The 24,004-nt window shown below is 37.6% G+C and overlaps 1 protein-coding gene across 6 annotated transcripts in view; it reads right to left on the reverse strand.

Annotated features, from left to right (window-relative positions):
- Positions 1-20,887, reverse strand: part of LOC134537736 (testis-expressed protein 2) — a 45,637-nt gene extending 24,750 nt beyond the window's left edge. Inside the window, exons 1-10 of one of the 6 annotated variants that reach the window (XM_063378491.1) lie at positions 20,550-20,887; positions 20,370-20,424; positions 16,083-16,252; positions 12,844-12,960; positions 11,287-12,419; positions 9,738-9,979; positions 8,209-8,396; positions 6,501-6,681; positions 5,216-5,507; positions 2,765-2,842 (exon numbers count right to left, since the gene is read on the reverse strand). In XM_063378491.1, the coding sequence (XP_063234561.1) occupies positions 2,765-2,842; positions 5,216-5,507; positions 6,501-6,681; positions 8,209-8,396; positions 9,738-9,979; positions 11,287-12,419; positions 12,844-12,960; positions 16,083-16,134 (2,283 nt within the window). In that variant the 5' untranslated portion in view covers positions 16,135-16,252; positions 20,370-20,424; positions 20,550-20,887. Of the gene's footprint in view, positions 1-2,764; positions 2,843-5,215; positions 5,508-6,500; positions 6,682-8,208; positions 8,397-9,737; positions 9,980-11,286; positions 12,420-12,843; positions 12,961-16,082; positions 16,253-20,369; positions 20,425-20,516 lie in introns of all 6 variants that reach the window. The other 5 variants (XM_063378492.1, XM_063378493.1, XM_063378496.1 and 2 more) reach the window with 5 other exon arrangements.
- Between the last annotated feature and the right edge of the window lie 3,117 nt (positions 20,888-24,004).

Consider the following 24,004-nt stretch of genomic DNA (forward strand, 5'->3'; position numbering starts at 1 on the left):
GCAGACCATACCTTAACTCTAGATGATTAAGGTCGTTCGTAAAATACTTTGTCACTCACGTGAATTGAATGCGATTCTTCTGCATTCAATTACAGGGCGTCAATTAATATTGCCCAGTATTTTGACGTAATTTCCAGACCCATAACGCCAAAATTAGCATCGCCACGAATAAAATATTCCCAGAGGGAATATACTACCACACGCACTAAATGGCGTCATTTTCCACTCTTTTTCTTCTCTCTTGCCGAAATTAAATTGTTAATTGAAAAGGGCCAATCACGGCCGCGACACGTTAGCGTCCTTTTTAATGAAGCCAATGAAATGTCAATATCAATCAAGCATAGGCTCGTTAAAGCTGTTCCAAACACCGCGCGATTATTTATTTTAGCAGTTGTCATGACGACGCAGCACGAGCTGCGCGCGCCGCCATGCGTGAAACAAAACAAAACACTGCCGAAAGTATTGGGAAGCGGTATTAACCTCGAACGTAAAACAATAACAAACAGTTTCAGTTAGTCTGATAATACCGTAGTATTACACCTCTAATTAATTATTAAGCTGCTTCAACCTTGTGCAAATATTGATGACTTTGCTTGCAAATGTAAAATATCAATGTTTTAAACCCTACCCCATTATATATATATATACACACACACACACACACACACACACACACACACACACACATATACAGGGGCTCGATTTTAGCGCCTGTCCGCCTGCCCGGGACAGGCAAAATCTCGTCCGGGTAGGCAAAATAAAAAAGGCAACTGTCCGGTGGACAGGTGCAACTTGTGACGCCGAGGTTATTCGCACACACTAATGCAGCAGAGGTGATTAGTAACATTTATGCGACCACGACAGCAAATAAAATGTCTTTGACAATATCTATAAATAAACAATAATGGCTGCTCTTTTGTGACGGACGACTCTGGCTATTGTATACCGCGGGAAAAAAAGTAGGTTATGTACAAACCGTGCTGAAATCTTCTGAATCATAATTCTTAAAATCTTACGTTCACGTCATGATTCACGTAACATAGTCGTATTTGTATGCTAGAGATGCTAAACGTCTCACACTGATGATGTTTGTTTTTGTTGCCATGTTTTAATATTAATTTCGTTGCAGTGCAGCCAACAATTACGTAATTTACCGTTGTATACTTTCAAAATATAATTTTTTTAAATTTATTGTCTTTATAAATCGCGACTTTACTAATTCCTTGCTCTACTTTAACATAGTTTGTTAACAGAAAAGCATTTTCGGGTGGTTAACATTTCACGGCGTACTCCAGATACAGCTGTCAGTGGCCGCAGTGACTGCGACTGCTTGAAAATTCGCCTGTCAACTTTTGCATCAAAAAATAAACATTACTTGTTTACAGAGGACACGGTAATCTTTTACAGTTTATCTTGTCACAGCGATTGTTTAAGTATTTAATTAACTGCGTTACACAATGTGGAAATTCATTACTGGTGCTTCAAAACCACCAGAAAAGAAAACAAAAACGGACGAGGCAAGTCAGAATATAATGTTAAATATGACAAAATCGCCCGGTCCCGTAACTTTTTAACGTCTTGGTGTTCCGAGTTTCTTTGGCTTTGTTACGACACAGAAACAAAACAAATGTTTTGCAAAGTCTGCGAAACACATTCAAAATCATCTGGATCAGTTTTTGTTACGGGCTGCTCAAGTCTGTAAAGACTGAAGTCTATAAAGACAGACTGGCGAAACTGTCTAAATGATGATACACTGTCTGCCCTCATGCGTGTTCAAATACAGTCACCTTCTGAAAGTGAGTTTGATCCAGCACCAGCAATAAATCTCTGGTATCATAATGTTCAGAGAAAACGGCAACCCTTTCGGCCTCCTTATCGAAGATGTTCAAGAGAGAATCAGCAAAGTAATTCGTGCAGTGACTCAGACAGAGACTCGTCTGAAAATGATGATTAAATAAGGATGTTAAGTGTGTGATAAAAATATGTGCAAAATATAGCAAAAATCTTTTTTTCTCACTTTTTCAGCGACTTTGAATTTTTTTTTAATTGGGTAAAACAGCTGACAGGCAAATTGGATGGCGGACAGGCAAATTTTCGATTACACCTGTCCGTTGGGCAGGTTAAAATATTCCTTAAAATCTAGCCCTGTATATATATATAAAAAACCTCACTACGAGCATCCAAGAATTGAATAAATTTAGCGAATGTAAGATGCAACTAATTGTTTTGAGCACAAAATGTCAAGTCTTAAAATCAAGTAAATTTGATGTTTGCATAATTTACTAAATTTTAATCAATACACAACAAGTAAATACATAGATATACACTTATAAATTAATTTTACCAGAGTAACAAAATTATAAATACTAAATAAATAATTAAACAACGTATGGGAGTTTTAAACTAATATGTGGGAAACATCCACCACGTTAAGTGGCTTTAGTGTGAACTGGTCGAGTGGTCGGTGCCCATCATCCCAGAAATGTGATGTGAAATACAAACAAGTGACAAAGAATATAATACAATCACCATACTGACTGAGAAATGAAAACAAAAACCTCCAACAAAAATTTAGATAAACACGTAAAGAAGAGAAAAAAATAGATGGAAAAGGGTAAGTTATTAGCATTAAACTTGTGATACGCTTAGTGTAACTATACTAACGGGTGCAATAATGTTTTTTTTTTTTTTAAACATATTTGCAATATATTTTCACAGCCCCTAAATAAAAAGTATTGCTACAAAAAAGCTAGCTAGTACATACCAAGTCTTGTGTCTGGTCCCTTGAAGACTGGGTATGTCCTGGATACCGGAAGTAAGCAAGCACATTGCTGGGATGCAGCTAACCAATGAGAAAGTGTTAACAGCAGGCAACATGCAGCATAGTCAAAGTTCAGTTTCCTAATATTCACTTTCATTACAAACATGCATTAAGCCACAAACAAGACTAACAAATATTCATCTGTTTTCATTCCACTGAATATAATAACCAAATTACCATCATGTATAGATTGTATGTTCATTAGAATGCTAGGAAATAATTTTTTTGTAATTAGCTGTTCAATCATTTTTAATAATTTTTTTCCTCCCTTCCGAAGCACTACTTCATGAGTGTGCGTGGTGTCATGAAGGGATATAGCATAATATAAAAATAAATAAACATGTTCATAACATGTAGGCTCTAGTATTTTTAATAAAAAAAAAACAAAAAAACATAAGATTATAAATGGAAAATAAGTTTTACAATTGACCTCTAGCACATTTTAGGCCAAACACCGAGGCCCACCGGAAATTTTCTGCACTAGTGTGGGGAATAACTATCCACAACAACAGGAAAGCACTTATTGTCTGGTCAGCTAAATACATTTTTATTTAAGTTTTCTAAATTATACTTTTCAATTTCTGAAGATGGGAGTTGATCAGTTGCTTATACCATCATACACGTTACAAACTGACTGGCTAGATTTTTAAATGTTTGTACTTGGGCCTTGTTATTTAATCGTTGGCTACCATAACTCCAGCACTGTTCAGAACATGCCAGAAACTACAATCTTTTAAGGAATCATAGCATTGAATACCTTAAACAATATGATGGTCTCAGTTATGACATTTCGATGACATTAAGTACCATTAAAAGGAGTTGAATTAAATGAAAATTGGATGTGATTTGAAACAAAATTATATGTGAGGAAAAGCCGTAAGATCACAAAGGAATTACTCTTAGCACAGCATTGTTCGTAATATACCCGATGAAAAAGAGGAAGGGTAGGAAGAAGACAGAGAGTCTAGCCGAAAGGGTGATTCTAGAAGTAGAAATTTACTGCCAGGGTAGCCACCCAAATCATGCTAGGATAATCACCGCCACACCCAGTTTCAACCCAACAACTTTGGGCAGATGGGAGGCACTGCCCCATTTGCTACACACCAAAACACATTCAGTTAGTTATTTGAAAATGGCGTGCAGTAAATCCAAGTTGAATAATGTTAGGATGCAATGAAGGCAAAGTAAGCATCAAGACCCTCTACAAAGGTACAGTCTGTCCCACGAATGAGTGAACTTTCAGGTTTTACTTTCAATGTTTGTAGTTTGTAGTCAGAAAAATAATGGTTAATGTTAGCTAGCCTAGATCTTTGAAAAACAAAGTACATGCTTTAACTAATTTAATGGAATTATTTGTGTAGAACCAAAGCTTAACGCCTCACATAAAAATGTCAAAAAAAGTGTACTCGTTCATGGGATTCACCAAATGCATTTTCCTACAATGGCAGAACTTAATTAACAAGCATTTACATAGTTTAAACTGAGCTGCCACATTTTCTACACAATGTAAGAAGCCTTTTGAGATGTTATAATTTTTAAACAGTGCTAGCAAACTGTATGCATAGCCAAGGCATGTTATATTTATGCATCAAACACAAAGTAGATTACCTAGTAATGAAAATTAAAAGCAAAAACAAAAAAATCATAACTAAAATAAAATACTCAAAGCATCCTAAGCTGATTAAATAACACAATATAAAATTTTAATAAAAAAATAAATAAAGCAAGAGATGGCCTAGACATGAGATAAGATAGCTGCTGTAAACATTATTGAAACATATTTGTTTATTATTTAAATACTTTCATCCTAAATTTTTTCTCATACAAGATCATTTTCGAGATACAAACAAACAAAAAAGTTTCAAACGTAGATCCTTTGGAAGCAGCACAAATTTTAATCTTGGGCTTCAGTAAATTTAACAATGTTCAGTTAACTCACTTTTACACTTATTTTCTGCCGCATAATATGAAAAATTATATGCAAGATCCAGTACCAACTCAAACCTATCATCTTTCTGTTAGGGCACAATGGGCAAAAAAATCTCTCTCTCACACAGCAAGTTTATAACTATTGCTTTAAAAAAAAGTTAAAATGACTAAATAAACAACTAGTACATTGTTGAAAATTATTAAATATCTGAACTGTGAGATCTAATACCACATTTGATTTCTTTCAATAATCCGCTAATTTATGAAAAATATCTTGAATGAGGCTTTGTTGATAAAAATGATAAAATAAAAATGTACGACAATGAACAAAAGAGATTTTAATTTTTTAGTCTGCGATGCTATTTTGATTAGCCAAGTATTTTGACAGCAGCACCCGGCCAAAGTCTCATGATCGACAGCCATCCCCTGCGCAGGAAACAAACCAAACAAAACGAAGGAACGCACCGAGTGGCCACTACCGGGGGAAGCGACAGCACGACCGTCCACTACGGAGCGCAGCAAGGCCCGGGCCCTACAGGCCGTGTATCTCTGCACCTGCAGGTGGAAGCGCGACATGAACCGCAGGTAGTCCAGCTCCCCGCCCCACGCCGACGGGGCGACGTAGTCCCCGAGCGGCCCGCCCGCCTGGTGCCGGGGCTCGGGCGGGACCGCGGGGGAGTCGGGGGGCGAGTCCCCCGGGAGCGACCGTGTCCGCGCGGGCGTGCCCTTGCGCGCCGCCGTCGCCAGCTTCCGGTACCTGCCGGCCACGTCAGCATCTCGCATCTGACACCTGCTCTGCTCAGGGTGGGGGAGGGGAATAATAACATTTTTTAAACCAACTTCACATATCAGAGCAAAATATTTGAATTGCAACAGCAAAAACGAAATTTACCTACATTCCTTAAAATTTCAGATGTAGGGTTATTTCATTATCCTTCCCCTTCCCTGGCTCTGCCCATATATCTCTGTTACTCTTCACATGGATTTTAAATGTTTTTTTTTCTAATTTCTTTCATTGCTCAAAGGTTTGTTTTAGAAAAATAAACAACAGAGCTTCTAGTAACAAATTAATTTATATCAGTAACTTAAAAAAATTGGTGCGTGGCCACCATGCGTCAGGAGCGAAATTTCACACTTTAATACTCCACTTGAACAATAAAACCAACACTTTAATAGTTCACTTGAATGACAAAACCATACTCAATCATTCACTTGAACTATAAAACAAAACAATAAATTTCATAACAATATACTAAATACCAGCATATCTACAAAATGTGCTGCTGGGAGAGGCTGTGTCCACGAGGAGTGGTGTCCGCACCACGAGTGTCACAGAGGAATTTTACAAATATGTTTCGTTAAGTGTTAAAGAAGCTGTTTCAACAGAAAAACTATCATTTAAAATTTTGTGCATCTTAATTTGACAATTGTTTCATTCCAAAGAAAGTAAAAACATAATAAAAAACACAGTAATACTATTGAAAATGTCTATTACAAATTATTTAAAATTCTAATTGAATTTAATTCAACATAGCACTGAAGCATTGTTTATCTAATGCTTACCCCAGAGTGAGGAGCTCATAATTTTCTATTCCACCTCTCCGTCATTGAGCACCCCACTCCTGAGCGCTGTGTTTTTTATTACATTACTCTATGATGAGTCATTGCCTTGACTTATCCTACAGAATTGAACATATGTATTTAATTGAGTAAAATGCCACATAAATACATCAAAAAAACAAGCACTCACCACTCCTCCTTCTGGTGGTCTGTCCTGGCAAACAGGAAGATGCAAGTTTCTTCAAGCGCCGTCTTGTCGATGTGGCAGAACGTGTCCTCGTCTACGTCGTCCGTGTCCGAGAGGTCGTGGAACTCCTCGCTGCCAGACGCTCTGTCCTCCCTCGACTTGTCGGCAGCACGGCTGCCTGAAGCTACCACCCAACGTGGAAGACAGCGGAAGGACGGAACCACCCAAACCCATCCTACCGTGCGAGGTGGCACGACGATTTCAGTTTTCTGAGGTTTCTCGCAATCACTCCAGGCAAATTCTTGGATGGTTCCTTACTATCGCATGTCTCCTATTGCAGTGTTCAAAATGGGCATTTACTCTTTCTTTCCAAAGCACATCTGCTATTAGCGCTGTCCTGTTTCAGTGTGCTCTTATTGCCAGATATAGGCCATAGCGCACAAAAGGTTCAGACTCAAATTTATAATGTAAGAAATATTTTTTGGCAAGTTTATCTGAAAAACATTGTATTTTGTAAAGAAAAATTTGGAATGAGAATTTTGTAAATAGATTTACTTATTGTACTTCATCAAGAGCATCATCTGATAATATTCCATTTTTAGTTCTAAGCAGACGTTAACTGAAAAATGCCATTGTGGATTCAACGGTTTTTGTCAACAAATGTTTTATATAAGATAATATTAAAATTTTTTTGGCTCTGTTCGAGCATAGCATGTAATTTAATGAACTGAATTGTTATTAATAGTGACCAGCTGCTAAAAAATGTTCTCCTATGAAATAATAATTGGTGTTTAACTTTGATTTCTTCTTTTATTTTCTTTTAGAATGACTATAACTGTAATAATACTATCTGTATAAACTAATTTATGGTCTTAGAAAGTCTAAAAAAATATGTTAAAACTTATGATGATTAATGATGGTATACAAAACATTAATTTTTTAATGTTAACAATTCGGGTAGTACCAATTTGGCAACAGTACTCTGTACTGCAATCTAAACATGAGCCAGACTATGTTGCAGAAAAGGTATAAAACTTGCAGTCTGCAAATAGTTTTAATATGTACTGCATAAAACATTCGTTTCTCATATTTGTACCTGCATAAACAATACATTTTACCAGGTGCCGGGGGAATAAGGGAGTGTAATGTAACTTTACTTTAGAATACTTAATTTTCACATCCTTTTCTGAATTTTTATCTATAATTTTTTTTATGGTTATGCATGTTACTATGAGACTATCAGATCATTGCTAGCTGGGGACGTCCGACATGTTACAATAAAATATTAACTTAAGATTGTAAGTGATTACGCAACACTGTAAGCCTCTGATCTACACAAAGTACCTACACATACCAATTAACTTAGGTGAGATCCTTAGTTTGAAACAAAACAAATACAAAGAAAAGAAACTTTCTAACATAAAATACCAATCTATAATTTTCGTACCCAAAATCTAGCTGCTAGCAGTATTTAAAAATGTTAGTATAAATGAAATTAAATGCTGAATGTACGTATAAGATAACAGTTTATAGCTTTATTTATAACATTGTATACAATAATTTTCTTGCCTGTTAAGTAACTGATTGTTAACATTATGCTTCCCAGTGTCCACAAAACCATGGATAGATGTCTTAACAGTTAACAGAGGGTGCAATATTTTATATGGTTGAATAGCTACCACACTTGCCAATACGTTGCATACCCACATACCTGGAGGTTTGTCTTCTAGAAGATCAGAGAAGTTGGTCAAATCATTTTCACTACTTGTTCTCTTTACTTCTGTTGCCTCAACTTCCTGAGAGAGCTCATCTTTGGGTTCTTTAGTCTTTTCAACATCAACTTTGTATATACATTTCTTGCGGAAAATAATACAGATAGGGTACTTCTTGCTCCATAGCCTAATAAAAAAAAAGGAATTATTGAGTAACAAAAACACACTGTCTTTATTTGTTTTTCATATGCGTGGGTAAAATATTCATGTAGCAGTTTGTTTGTTTTGGAGTTTCATGTCGCGTTGCTAGAGGCTCAAGGCGGCTGGCGACTGGACCTCCAAGATTATAGTGGGTTCCGAAGCTGCTTGGCACAGACAAGGTGCTCAAAAATCTAAGTCATGCCAAGGCGCTAGTACCAAAACCATGACACATGAGCATGACATGTTAGCAAACAATCATTAAAGACCCATCTACAAAATGGACTAACAAATTAAGTAACAGCAGCACAGCAACATGTAAACTTCTGGATAAAGCATTTTGTATTCAGGGATCCCATACTTTACTCTCGACCAGTGATTGGTCGCATCCCGCCCGTGACATTGTTTCATATGGCCCGCTTAAAGAATCTGCCAACAAATAAATAAACTGCTGTGTGCATGTAGAATAAACTGTCAACAGACACTGTTATGAAGCCATGATAATCTACCATAATTATAGAAAAATCATATATATATTGGTACTCTTTATATTGTTTCATGGCAATTCTTCTTTGATGTAAAGATTTTTATTTTTTAAATTTAGTTAAATACTATTTTTAAAATAAATATTTTTCATTTATTTATTGGTACATACATACATACATACATACATACATACATACACACACACACACACACACACACACAAACACAGGGTGGCAAAAAAATACTTGCCTATACCTGCCACACAAATGTGCAGTGAGACTTTTCTCACCATCTGACAACATTGTGACTTGTACAAGAGTCTCTACTCCACAAAAATGTAGGGAAACATGTGTTTCTCCACAAAAATTAATTTAAATTATACTTGTGATGTGAAAGCCTTTGTTATTTAAATATAAATAATCAAAATATCGGAAAAAAATTTTAATTTTGAATTCTAATAATTTTCAAATTCTGTTTAAATTGTATCACTAAGCAAACACATACATGTGTCGTAAGTGATGTGATAAACAAATTTTTTTAAGGGATTCCAATCATCTCATTCTTATTATTCAAATTCAATATTTGTATTCAACAATTTAGTATCTGTATTCAAATTTGAACTAAAAAAAACTGATATTTGCACAGGCCTAATGATAACAGATTTGTGATAAAACAGACTAGTTTTAAGACATTAAAATAAACACACTAATATTAAAAGAATTACTAATCCAGGAACAATAATAAACACTTTTGTTTTCCAGGTTTACCTGAGCTGTCCTTGTTTTCAAAATGTTTTCCAGCCTGTAAGAACCCTGCAAGCGGGAAAAGGGAAACGAGCCCTCACCTCTTGGCGGTCAGCCCTTCCGGCAACAGCAGCACCTGGCAGTGGGAGATGTCGTAGATGCGCTGGTGGTCGAACTTCACGTGGCTGTGGTCTCGCTCGTTCCACATCGCTCGCCTGGGTATCTTGGCACGAGTCTCCGAGACGCGGAGCACGCTGCCTTCCAAGCGCACGTAAACCGCTCGCGTGTCCTTCACTGAATACTCTTGGGGCTCGTAATGGAACGGGTACTCGTTCATCCAACCCTACAGTTGTTTAAAAAAAATATACACCAATAATTTTAACCAAAGTGACTTACAATTACAGTAAAAAGTTATTAATCCGGCACACTCGACACCCTCTGCCAAATTAACAATTTTGTTGGATTATTGTACACAGTATAGTTTTAATGTGAATACCAAAGAAAAATTAATATAAAGTAAAATGGTGTTTAAAACAAGTTGTAATAAACTTCTCTACAGAAAGAAAAATTCAGATGAGAATTAAAAATGAAAATCGACATGTGGTTTCCTGATTGAGGCAGGTTCTACCTCTACATGGATGGAACGGGGCTGAAACTCACAGGAGCCGGCTGCCCTACCCGAGGGACAGACCTGTCGTTCTGGCCAGCTTAGAGAATGCGCGAGTTGAGATTACATGAGGCATGGAGCAGTGATGGAATGAATTGGCGAGAGAAATGGGAGTACCCTGAGAAAACCCACAGGCCACGACATTGTCCACCATGTTTCCCACTTGCGAAAATTCGGGTTTGACCCGCCGGGAATCAAACCCCGGTTGCCTTGTTGGGAGACAAGTGTTCTAAACACTCTTACACCACGCCTCTTTCAGACGAGAGTAATAGATTTTAAAAAAGTTTTGCATGTGTTACAGATCTCCTCTTCAAAACATAATCATGGCAACGTAACCCGCTATTAAACAGAAAACAAGTTACTGAAAAAAAAACAACGGCAATATGATTAACTCTGAGCAAAAATTAATTCCGGCAATTCAGTAATGCTGGCGGCTAAGATCAACAGCCAGAATCACCTGAAAAAACCTGAATGTGAGTGATTCCATTGGTGTCGGATCGCAGAATGTGCTTTACTGTAGAATGCTGGAAACAACCTTTTATTGTAATTACTGGTAAAAGATTCTAGTTACAAGGCCAAGTAACCTAAAAAATTAAATTTTTAAAATATTTATTGAGCTTTTTGTTTATTTGGTAAAAATAATTAATTAAATGATCAAAAATCATTGTAAATGGTTCCCTAGTAGGTTGACGTAAGAAGAGGCATAATAATTAAGAAATAGCACAGTGATTGTGGAATGTGACAGCATTAATAAAAATAGCATCTGTGAAGTAAATAAAAAAAAAATTACAAAAGTTTAAAGTAAGTCGAAGAACAGTGCAAACTCTGTAAAAATGGAAATCAGAATTACATAATAGCTCTATTTAAACAAGTTAAATTTTTTAAAATACTTACTACATGCAAATAATCAAACATGTTATAAAGTATTTGTGCTTACAAATAAAAATATTTTCCTTGAATAATAAATGTAATACACAACTCACTGCATGTTTATTGATGGCATGATGCTCTTTGACAGCTGGAACTTCCAGAATTGGCAATGCTGCATAATCGGGAATAGCGAACTCTTTGGGGCGGGTACAGTCACCGATACTCGTCATCTTGATGATATAGGAGTACACAATATATGTTGAAAACGTTCCACATAAGAATCCAGAAACATACGTAGGCAGCACAAAGCAAGATGCTAGACATGCTGCTACCAACAACCACTTCTTGAACCTTTGGGCTTGAGTGCGGAGAGAGAATCTACGCAAGGTGGGTGGGGTACTACGGCTACCACCCGGGGTGCTAGAAGGGGGACGAGAACGATAATCAGTAACCGGGATGTCAGCGTTCAGGTCCCCAACGCTCGCTGACGCAGACACGTTTTCCTCGCACGCTTCCACGCCTGCTTCAATGTCCACGTCCTCAAAATCGTTGGAACTGTCGTCAGCATGGCGGGCCAATGACGACATGCTGTAGCTGGTGGCTCCCAGTGACTTGCCAGAGCTCTTCGCTGCCTTACGCCTTCGCAGGTGCGACCAGTACTTTCTCCTGTGAGGAGGCGGAGTTTTACACTTCGACGTCGAAGTAACGGTGGGTGTGTCCGAAACCTCCAGCATGTCGACCAAACTATTGGCCGAGCTGGCATTGCCTAGGCCATTTTTTACATCATTTTCTTCATCGTCACCCTCCTCCTCTTCATCAATTTTTATCTCTTTGTTCGATGGAATTTTTTTCGGGGAGCCATCTGTATCTGCCTCTTGCCCTTTGCCAGAACTCTCCGAAACACTTTCAGAGTCGCTTATGCTCGAATCGTCTTTGCTTCCGCTGCCTCCAGATTTAAATCGCCTAGTTCGCTTCTTGCGCTCGCTCTTAATCTCGCCGAATTTTTCTTCCACCGTCTTGGTGATCTTGCCTTTGAGCTCATGGAAGAGACGCCAGGTATCGCTGCCCGAAGCGAGGGAATTGTCCCCCACGACGCCCGAGTCTATACTAGTCGACCGCTTACCGAGCACCCTGAGGTACTCCTTCATGGGCGAGGGGTCCCTGGAGTGGGCCGTGCTTGATGCCGAGGTGTTGGGAGGCGTCGGCGCCGAGTTTGCATTCTGTGATGCAGCTTCCACTTCCTCATCTGCAACACAGTTAACTAATCTACATGAGGGCATATTAGAGTGACACATGCTTAGAAACAAAAAAAAAATTCATGATTTATTTCCAGATAATTCACTTATGCATTGCACCTTATTTATTTTACCCTGTGAAATCCTGGACATTTTGTCTAGTTGTACTGAAACTGCTGTGAAAGATTTTTAGTTCAGCATGTTCAGGTGGCAGTTTTTACACATTGCAACAAGTTTTTAACTGAAGCTGTTTTCAAATTGCCGGAGAAAACAGATAATTCCCGATTGCTTTCAAAAACTCACTGGTTTCTCACAGAATTCCTACTAACAAAAAAATATTTACACCTCATTCAAGCTTTCTCGGACTTCCCAGTTGGATGGCCCCTCAGTATAATCATGGCGCCACTACTAAAACACATTACGCACAATACACACCTGGCTTCTCTGCTTCATCGTCCGCCTCATCTTCACTTGGGTAGATAGCTTCCAGTTCTTCATCGTCTGCATGAAACCGGATAGTAAACGACGGCACTGATGTTGTGATGGATTTACCTGCGGAAAAAAAATTTCAAAGTTATGAACAATTGATTAAAAAAAAATGAAACAACCTGCATGACACAATCATGCTAGTTTTATACAATACAAATACATGTTTGATACAGTAGAGTCCTGCTAATTTGTAACCGTTTGCTTGGAGAGCCAGTTAATCCAGACTGGAATAATAATAATAATAACAACAACAACAACAACAACAACAACAACAACATAATTAGTACGTTACAAACTTAGGTCTACATGTGCAGTAGTATTAATACTAAAATTTAGCTGTAAGTAAAGCTGTATTTATGAAATAAAAATTTACAAATTTTTATAGTTTTACCCATCTAAAACTTGTATAATGTGTATATTAAAGCAACTTCCATCTAATCTGGACTTTCGGTAATCCGGAAAAGGTCTTGTCCCATCTATTTCAGATTAGCACAACTCTACTATACATAAAATGCTGAATTTAACTTTGAAATAAACTACTATAAAAAAAAACAAGCAAATATGTACGTGAAAGCAGTGTCAACTCAAATAAGTAGCAGTAAGTAATGCAGATATTTTTCAAAGAATTGAAACAACAGTTACTATGATACCAGATTAAATCTTAACCATATTTAATGAATAGGTTGCACCAAAAACATACACAAATAAACACAAAAAAAAAAAAACTTAAGATAGCCAAAATCTAAGAACAGGTAGGTATTACATTTTCATTTTCAAATTAAATAGCAAATAAAAGTTTGATAGTAAACCTGACTCACAATTTATTTTTGGAAGGAACGTGAGATGGAAAAGGTAAAATGATTTGAATCGCTTAAAATAATGTCTTTGCAATTTTGTTGTTGTTTTGCATTGTCAACAGTCTTGTCAGCATGTCTGCGGTACTGCAAAATTACAAGATCTCCTAAGGAGAGTTATGAAGTATCCATCTCATTGGAGTATACAGCACGGGATGCATACTTAGTGACAGTCAGAGGTGTGGGAGTAGAACTGAAACATCCATAGTGTATTCTGCAGGTCAGGCTGCAAGTGGAATACAGTCAAACCTCAATAATACAAATCTGAAGGGACCATCATTTTGTCACATTGCAACACATTTGTATTAAACATCCTTTATTACAAGTAATTGTTTACTTTTCAAACACATACAACTTTGTATTACATATTAACCATAACTCCAATGTCTTTTATAGGGATTTTGAACACACTTGGTATCTGTATCTGGCAAGGCTGTTATTGATTCCAACTAGGAATTGGGAGAAATAATCCATCTGTGAATAATGTGTTATATTTTCAGAGGTTTAGGAGGATGGGGAGGGAAAAAAAAAATGAGGATACACACTTTTCTGGTTACTACGGCAGAAGGGGTCGCTTTTAATGGCCCAAAACATTTTGATGGATGGTTGAGGTTGTAGCATTGCAGTATACATGCCTTTTCTATTAATAATATTGTTTCTAAGAACAGGTTAGGTTGCCAGTATAGTTTTATTCTGAATTTATAATTATTTAATAATCATGTTTCTTCTGTCATCCTTTTAACTTTATTTTGCTATTTAGATTTACTTAATATTATGTGTAATGAGTTTTTTCTATTATTTATTTAAATTTAAATATTGTATTATAATTGTATATTACGTTTTTAATAGATTGCAGATGTTACATAATGATTCTAGAACAAGGGACAGTGTCTGGGATGATGTGTAGAAAGAGAGAGGCATAAGAGGCCTTTAAGAGCAAGTGAGAAAGAAACAGTGAGTCCCCAGTAAGAGAGAGACAAAAGCTGGGATTTCCCACTGGTCGTGGGAACTGTGTGATAACTGCTGTCACATGGGTTGGTAGAGAGAAGGAGAAAGTGAATCCCCTGTTTCTATGCATGAAAATGGTTTTCAATGTGTGTTCTGTTTTCTTATTGGCTTGTGATGTGTAGTGTGAATGAAGCGTGCGTGTGATTGGTCGGTGAGGTCATGTGACTTCTCCTCCCTGCGTGGAGGAAACGGGTTCGTGAGTTCACCAGTCGTCGGGCGATCGCTGCTAGGCGAGGCCGCGTTTCGGCAGCTCTCGGTTTTTCATTGGGTGCGGCCCTGTTTTTGGTCGCACTGATTTCAGTTACGTACAGCTTACAGTGAGGTTTTACTGAAGAACTTAATCGACGTTATTTTTTTTATTAATTCTCCTCGCGCGAGCTGCGAGCATTTCTCGACGGGCGAATGTATGTGGAATGAGTGAGCAACCTATTTTGGAAGTGTTTGGATTCGTCTGTGCATTCTATTTGAAAAATAAAACAACAAAACTAGAATTAGCGCAACATCTTTTTATTTTTGTATGTAACGAACCGTTATAAGGTATTAACAGAGTTGCCACCTGACATGAAACAAACTTCAAGATCAAAGTAACTAAGAGCTGGTCCACCACCTGTTACAGGAGTCAGCTTTCAGTGTACGTGACACCTAAACCTCTGGTAGTGAGTTTTGAGTCCCAACTTCAGACATGGTTTTTTTTAAGAACTACATAGCTGATTTGTAATGTCCTCCACAAAGCCTACTGGCATAACGACTGGGAAGGAGAACAGAGAGAGTGAAACACTGTCAGTATGCTCAAAAAAAACTTAAATACAATTAATCCTCTGTGGCTATGTCTCCAACCCGAAGAAGTATTGGCCTGCATCATTCCTAAACTAAAACAATTACAACTAGGGATGGGCTAACCAAATCCTCCAATACCATCAAATCCTTAGTGTTCGAAGGAGTCAATATTCAAGACAAAAGCATCAAAGAAAAATATTAGAGGAAATACAGTAGTTAAAAAAATTAACACTGATAACCTCTGAAGTTTACTAGGTAATTTTTTTTCTTCATACCTATCCTGTTACCATTAACCAAGATATTGTACTTTTGACATGTAATTATATGAATAAAAATACAATATGCATTGATTCTAAAAACTTAGTTCATGGATTAAAAATTTAAATGGTTAAATGTTTCAACACCATAGTTAATATTTTTCATTTCTTGTACATTATTTTATTTTGGACCCTTGAGACCTAGATTCGGATACAAGAAAATTGGGATCATTAATTACAACAAATAAAAACACCAATACTACACTGAAAAAGAAACCAATGCACTTACCTTTCAACATCCCTAACGTTATTTTAGGAGAGCTACCTTTTTTCCCACTCATCACTGTTACTAACTTAATTATCAGCAGCTGGTAGGTAAAGTTAGTGATACTTATAGAGGCAGGTTCAAGAGTTATAGAAGCAAAAGGTACAGTTCTGAGGAAAATTCATAGGTAACACCTGGAAGAAGTCACAAGACATAAGGGAATGCAAAGTTATAAACAGAAGCAAAATGCTTGAAACATTCACAGAGCAGAGAGGTAGTTGCTTCACAGACAAGAGTAACATGCCCAAGGAACAGAAAAAACTTGAAATGAAAAATTAGAACTGTATACTTGATCAGTTGGTGGATTAAGTTAAAGTTAAGTTAGAGATGAAAACTGTTGAAAGTAGGCCTAACCTACAATAAAATATTTAAAATATATTATAACATACAAGTTAGCCTATTAACCTGTAACAATAAAACAATCTTTGAAACTGGTAATATAAAAATATATTTTAAAAAGTAAAATTATTTATGTCTAACTGTTAAGAAATAAACAAACTGTCTAGATACTAATTTAAAAAAGGTAAAAAATATAGGTTTAGTGGTGCTAACATCTTGGCCACACAACAGAATACAGATATGCCTGTTAAATGGGAAACGTTAGGTTGATTATATTAGAGCCTCCAGTCAATTCTCAGTTAACTGGGGAATTTAGAAAAATAAATATAAGACAAGTCCTTAATATCAAACAAAATATTTTTGTTCCACACGTCGACTCTGTCTCTTCGTTCTGCGAGACTCATAGCATCATCATAAACAGTCCCAGAAAACACATACTCACTGTACAGGACAGATACGATTGTGCTCACCAATCAAAGCAAAATGACAACCTCTATGATGAACTTGATCGTTATGAATATCTCCCGAACGTAAACTTTATTTTCACACTAGTCTATATCGTAAGTCAATAATGACTTGAATTAAGAATTTTATTAGGTGATTCCAATCTGTGTTTGGTTAAACCAATCAAAATAACTGTGATCGAAATCATTGAACGTGGCTGTAATTTGAACCAACACAATTTTTTTAAAAAATGTCTGTATTCTACAGCATAAATGTCATACATATTCATGATCCAACATTTGTACCGAGTATAAAAAAAAAGAAGTGACTAGCACAGTGATTTATTTTTCCTGGAAGAACGTCATACAAGGTGGTGACAAGTCCTCTGTAGAATATGAAGTTTAAAGAAAATATGTGATTGGCTAGATAAAATTAGATTTTATCAAAATAAAAGGCGACTGGAAAATATAACAGACTATGGTGAATCCAGCTTCAAAATCACTTAGGATGTGGACATGAACATTTCATATAAGTCTCGTTCAACAATGACGTGGCAATATAAAAACCTAAATTAATCACGGAAGCGGAACATAATTATGTTTCGCTTTCCATCTGCTGATTTCACAGCCAGTAAAATCACAAAAAAAAAACTATAACCAATGAGACTATTTGAATGTTATGTAACCAACACAAACATAGTAGGTAACGCAGTACAGAATGTGCAGACACTGAAGACACTGAAGCTATAAAAAAAATTCTACAGTATCATGGTTATTATACATAAATATAATGGAAAATTTAGGAAATATAAGAACATAAAATGGTTGGTATTTATTTACACTATAAACAAATGAACATTTACAACATAAACAAATATGGCAACCACCATGGCCAAATACTTAGCTTCTATTGGTCGAACAAATTAATGTAAACAGAAGAAATGAGCATTGCCCATTCAATTTGCAGGCTTGTGTCGGTAATTATAGGACATCGCTGCTTTTTAGAACGGAAGTAATAAATAGGAAAACATGGTTTTCACACACTACACACATTTCTAAATTTACTCTGAAGGGATGGTTTCTTAATTCCAACTAGTTTGTGAAAAATAAAAGTATTAATAGTTTACATTACTATAACAGCATCGGACGTCGCGGCTTCGTGGAACAAAAAGTAAATAAAAATGGAAAATATGTTTTTCAAGTACTAGAGACGTACCTACATTTACCCTGAAAACATAGTTTCTTAATTCCTATTGGTTCGTGAAGAATAAGAGTGTAAAGCTAACATTACAATACGATCAAGCCTTCAGGATCCAGAGATAAACATGGATACATGACACACCAGCCACATCAAACACAGAATATACAACGGCTGAAATCGAAGAATTTCTTGGAAAGACTGAATAATTCAATGTGTCTACTACTTCAGTGCACAGCACGTATTCCTCACAAAAATTGAACAATTCTATTTAAATTTTTCGCTCCCATTAGACTCGTTCATTACAACATGACTTATATGCATTGTAACATGCCCTGTGATACTGAACTTATCAAGGTAAAGAGAGGCCGCAATTTTGATTTTTACCCTCGTGGTGCTGCACTGGTTTTTGGCAAACCTAGTGAACTGTGTATTTTCCCATACTAAATTTTATTTGGACGGAACTTTTATTAGCCTGTTTGGTGAAGAGGCCCATTCGTTTCACACGTTGTTCCAGTGTGGGATTTTTTAAATTGGTCGCCCGTTTGCCTGTAGTTGTAATAAAAGTATAAGTTTGGAAGAAACGAACATTTTGCAATTTGTTTTTGAGACTTTGTCTTCGTAATTTGCATACTTAAAGTTGGCTTTAGCTAATATAATCAGCTTGTGCAGTATTATTAAAAGTATACGATCTGTATGGGACTACATGCGCAGTCTGATGTTGGTTGGTGCGGCCATTCTACGTTTTTATGAAATCATTGGCAAGTTAATAAAGAAGTAAGACTTTGTTTGAAGTAGATGATAAATACTTCTGCGGTAACATAGTTATGTTACGTGAAGAGTTTTTGCTACATTTCCCTTAAAAATAAGATAATTTTTTTTTGATCATCGTTCACGCCTTTGTGAATTCGTACCTATGGCTCGGCGTGGCATTAGACTCTGGAGTTGGTGAGGAAGGTCAGGAAGCCAGCGCACGCCTAGGATATTAACTTTGTTTTTTTGGCAAGTCTTTAGCAACGAACATCAGAAGAAAGACTAAACTGTTGATTGAGAGTTTAAGAACTTTATTTAAATAAATTTTTTGTACTTTAGTTTTATTATTGTAGAATTTTTATATATTTGTATTGATTGTCTTGTTTGATTTTTTGGTATTAGGGCAGTCAGTAAATTTTGATATTTTATAGTGGCCACGCTTCACGCCCTTATATATTTTTATACTTGTTGTTATCAGTATTTATATTTTTATGATGTTTTAAAGGTTATTGTTAGTATCGCAAATGGGGATAAGATGCTGCCATTATTAGTGTCAGCTTTTGTAACTAAGCTTGTATGGTTATGTATAGTAAATACTATTTTTGCAAATTTCTATTTTTTAATAACATACGTCCAAAGTCTTGCCTCTTGTTTGTTTAATGGTTACTCTGCTATTATATCCTTTGAAGTTTTTGGCCTGACCCCTGGGCAGTGGTGTGGGGAATTTATATTGTTTAGCTTTTTATGCCTGGTTTTAATATTTATTTTTTCCCTTCGCGCCCAGAGTGAGTCGGGGACGCAACCCCTCTTCCAATTAAGGAGGAAGAAAGGTTTCAACCAAAACAAACATTTCATAATACAATTACTTATTCTAATAAAATAACAAATATGAAATATAAGCATTAAAAATTTCTTACTATTGCAATACAGTCATTTAAACTAATTTTATTATTACAACACCTAACTTACACTGACTAAAGTTTTCCAAACAAAATTTAAAAAAAAAAACCATACAGGTAAACAATGAATGTCGGCAATTACATGAATGCAAAGGTACTGTAATGTAAACTGTAAACAGTTATTTTTACACAAACCAGTAGGAATTAAGAAACATTCCTTTAAGGGTTTATTCAGGAATGTCTCTAGTACATGGAAAACATATATTCCTATTTATCGCAGGTAAACAATGAATGGTGAAAGCAGCGTAAAAGCACAAGTATTGTAATGTAAGATATAAAATTTCAGTTTTTTCACAAACTATCTGAATTATGAAACCATCCCTTCGCAGTAAATTTAGGTACAAGTGTAGTGTGTGAAAACAATGATTTCCTATTTTTTTCTTTCTGTTCTAAAAAGCTGAGACATATAACAATTACCAATAAACCTGATATATTAGGCCAACTAATTGTGTTTTTCCGTAATGTAAAATACAGAACATAACTTGAAATACAAACTGGACAAATACATGGCTAAAGAAACTTTTTTTTTAGTGATTGCCGAAAATAAAGTACCACGAACCTGACTGCTTTGGTACTGCCATAATGTCAACGGATAAGTCTTCAAACTGCTACACCTGGGAAAAACAAATCATCAAATCAATAACACCTGAAATGTCACCCCCACACATCACAAATAAATAAAATAGTATCATTAGGTACGACTAACCCTAATGTCTAAAGTACATGTCAAGAGACATACATGTAAACTAAACCACAGGTAATGTATTTCAGCCAGGTAACTTATGCACGTTATCTTGCACAGTTACGTCAAATAATAGGTTTCACAATTGATAACAATGCAAAAGGAATCAAAACCATGTGTCGTCACTACTCTTTATTCTATGACTGTACTTGTTTTTATTCAACTTGTTCTATACGACATTATTATTACGTGATTTTGTATAATGTGAAATGTTTTCCCTAAACTCAAATTCCTCAGAACAAACGTGGATTATAAACGGTTACGCAATAAGGTAACCATTGTAAACTATTTGCACAAATTCAAGTTGCAGCGAACGACTGGAAGGAAGACCAAAGTTTGGACAAATATTTCGGACTAACTAAATTAATGGGTAAAAGGTGAGTGCTACGATTTTGCCAACAAAAGTGTGGTGAAACAGTGAATAGCTTATACTCATAGAATAAATAACTCATAGTCTTTTCTAGTGCTTTAAAAGCCATAGTAGTCACCTTAAGTACCAGTCCGCCCTGAAGTCGGCCAGTACCCAAGACCACTATTCCAAGACACAAAAAGAAAAGGGGGTTTAGGTGTTGAATATTCTACACTTGTACCCTAACTGTATTCTTTGTACACGATAGAACATGGCCAGTCTCTTATTGTGAGTGAACAGATATCAGTTTTGTAGTATAGATGAATTAGCAAGTGGGTTTTCCGATGTTGGCGACTCTGAGTCTGGGAAGATGGCGGACATGTGCAGTACATAAAATTGGCGACGAGGTGGTTTTTTTATAATAAGTTCGTGGTTTCTCGGAAGAATGGCTTCGTTTGGACGTATGGACGAGTTCGATGAACGTTCAGATACAATAGGGACGTATTTGAAGAGGTTACGGCACTACTTTGACGCGAATTCGGTGCCAGAGAGGAAACAGGTGGCGGTGTTGTTGTCTGTGATCGGGAAGACGACGTTCGGGGTTTTGTGTGATTTGGTGTCTCCAAGTGAACCGGGAGATAAGTCGTTCGTAGAGCTAGAAGAAATATTGAAAACTCATTATAGCCCAAAGACACTCGTGATTGCAGAACGGTTCAAATTCCATGGGCGTATCCAAAAAGGAAATGAATCGATATCCGAGTTCTCAGTAGCCATTAAGCACTTAGCACAAACATGCAATTTTGGCGCGTTTTTGCCGGAGGCTTTGCGGGACCAATTTGTTAGCGGCCTGCGCAGTTCAAATATCCAACAAAAGTTAATTGAAGCAGAATACACGTTGGACCAGGCCTATGCATTGGCAACGACACTGGAGCAAGCGGAAAAACAACAGCAACTGTTCCATGTTCCTCAAAGTCACAACAACAATTCCGGGCCTCAGGCATCGTCGGAAGAAGTGTATAAAGTGCGGGTGCAACAAAAACATCAGCCGGGGACGGGAGCATTTGGAACTAGTGTTGGTCAACGGGAATGCTATCGGTGTGGTAGTAGGGAGCATATAGCGGTAGCGTGCCCATACTCACAATACAAGTGCCACACCTGTTCAAAGGTAGGACATTTGGCTAAGAAATGTCGCAAGCAGAAGGTGGCCGCAGTGTGGGGGGTGGCAAAACAAGACTCAAGGGTGCCCATTGAGGGGAACAGAGGGGGTGAGGGCCATAGCAAGGAAGTGATGGAGTTGTTTAACGTACAGCACCCGGAGGGGGTGGCTTCAGTGGGGTACCAGGTACTGGTTAGGGTGGAAGGTAAACCACTGGTGATGCAAGTGGATACCGGATCGGCAGTAACGTTGGTGTCAAATGAAACATACTTAGCAAACTGGCCAAACTTGCAGTTAAGTAAATCGAAGGTCAAGCTGCGGACATATTTTGGGGATGACCTACCAGTGAAAGGGGGTGCTCAAGTGGAAGTGGAATATAAGGAACAGAGGAGCAGACTTCAGCTATTAGTGGTGGACTCGGGTCAACAGCGGCTTCCATCACTATTGGGAAGGGATTGGCTCGGTCATATTCAGTTGGACTGGAACAGTATTTGTGCAGTGAGTGTTAGCCAGATACATCTGGGGCGGGTACAGGAGGAAGTGCTAAGGGGGCTTCTGGATAAGTATGCGGGAATATTTAGTGGGGCGTTTGGAGAAATTAAAAATTTTGTGGCTAATTTTACACTCAAGGAGGGGGCCTCACCAGTTTTCCTCAAGGCAAGGACGGTACCATTTGCACTTCGAGACAAGGTGGACAAGGAGCTGCAGAATTTGGAGAAACAGCACATACTGGACAAAGTGGAATACAACAGCTGGGCGAGCCCACTGGTCATTGTCCCAAAGGCGAACGGCGAGGTAAGAATTTGTGCAGATTTTAAGGGGACTGTGAACCCTAGAATTGAACTAACACGCCAGCCACTCCCAGGCATTGATGATGTGTTTGCATCCGTAGCTAATGGTAGGGTGTTTAGTGTACTGGATCTGTCTAATGCATACCAGCAGTTGGTCGTGGGGAAGGAATCACAGGAATTGGTGACAGTGAACACCCATAGGGGCCTGTATAGATACCGTAGGATGCCGTTCGGCTTGTCGAGTGCTCCTGGTATATTTCAAGCGGTGATAGAGCAGATGTTACAGGGTATTCCAGGAGTGGTGGCGTATCTCGATGACATTCTGATTACGGGGGGTTCAGTGGAGGAGGGGTTGGAGCGACTAGAAGCAGTGTTGGCGAGGTTGCAAGAACAGGGTGTACAGGTTAAGAAACAAAAATGCCATTTCTTGAAGGAAGAAGTTCAATTTTTGGGGTATGTTATAAGTAGGGAAGGTATTCGGCCAGCGGGCGATCTACAAGAGGCAATTAAAAAGGCACCGGTACCTACCACGGTGACACAGTTGAAGGCGTATTTAGGCTTAATCAATTTCTATGCCAGATTTGTTCAGGGAATGTCAGGCAAGCTGAAACCGCTGTACAATTTATTGGCAGAAGGAGCAGCATGGACATGGGATGCCAACTGTCAACAAATTTTTGAGGAAAGTAAGGAATGGATACTTCAGGCTCCAGTGTTAGTGCCCTTTGACCCGCAGAAACCACTAATTGTAGCTAGTGATGCCTCACAATATGGAGTGGGTGCAGTATTGTCGCACAGGATGCCAGATGGCACAGAACGGCCCATTTGCTTTGCGTCTAAAACCCTGTCCAAGGCGGAGCAGGGTTATTGCCAATTGCAGAAGGAGGCGTTGAGCATCATCTTTGCAGTACAGAAGTTCCACAAATACTTATACGGTCACCATTTCACGCTGTATACGGATCATCGCCCGTTGACAACGATTTTTGGACCAAAGAAGGCAGTTCCATCTTTGGCCGCAGCCCGGTTACAGAGGTGGGCTCTTCTCCTGACGACCTATAACTATTCCATAGAATACAAAAAAGGAGAAGACATGGGTAATGCGGATGCTTTGTCAAGGTTACCACTGGCCTACGAGCAGTCAGTGGAACAAACAGTTTTC

Source organism: Bacillus rossius, chromosome 12 (genome assembly GCF_032445375.1).
Source record: "Bacillus rossius redtenbacheri isolate Brsri chromosome 12, Brsri_v3, whole genome shotgun sequence".
NCBI classification, from domain to species: domain Eukaryota; kingdom Metazoa; phylum Arthropoda; class Insecta; order Phasmatodea; family Bacillidae; genus Bacillus; species Bacillus rossius.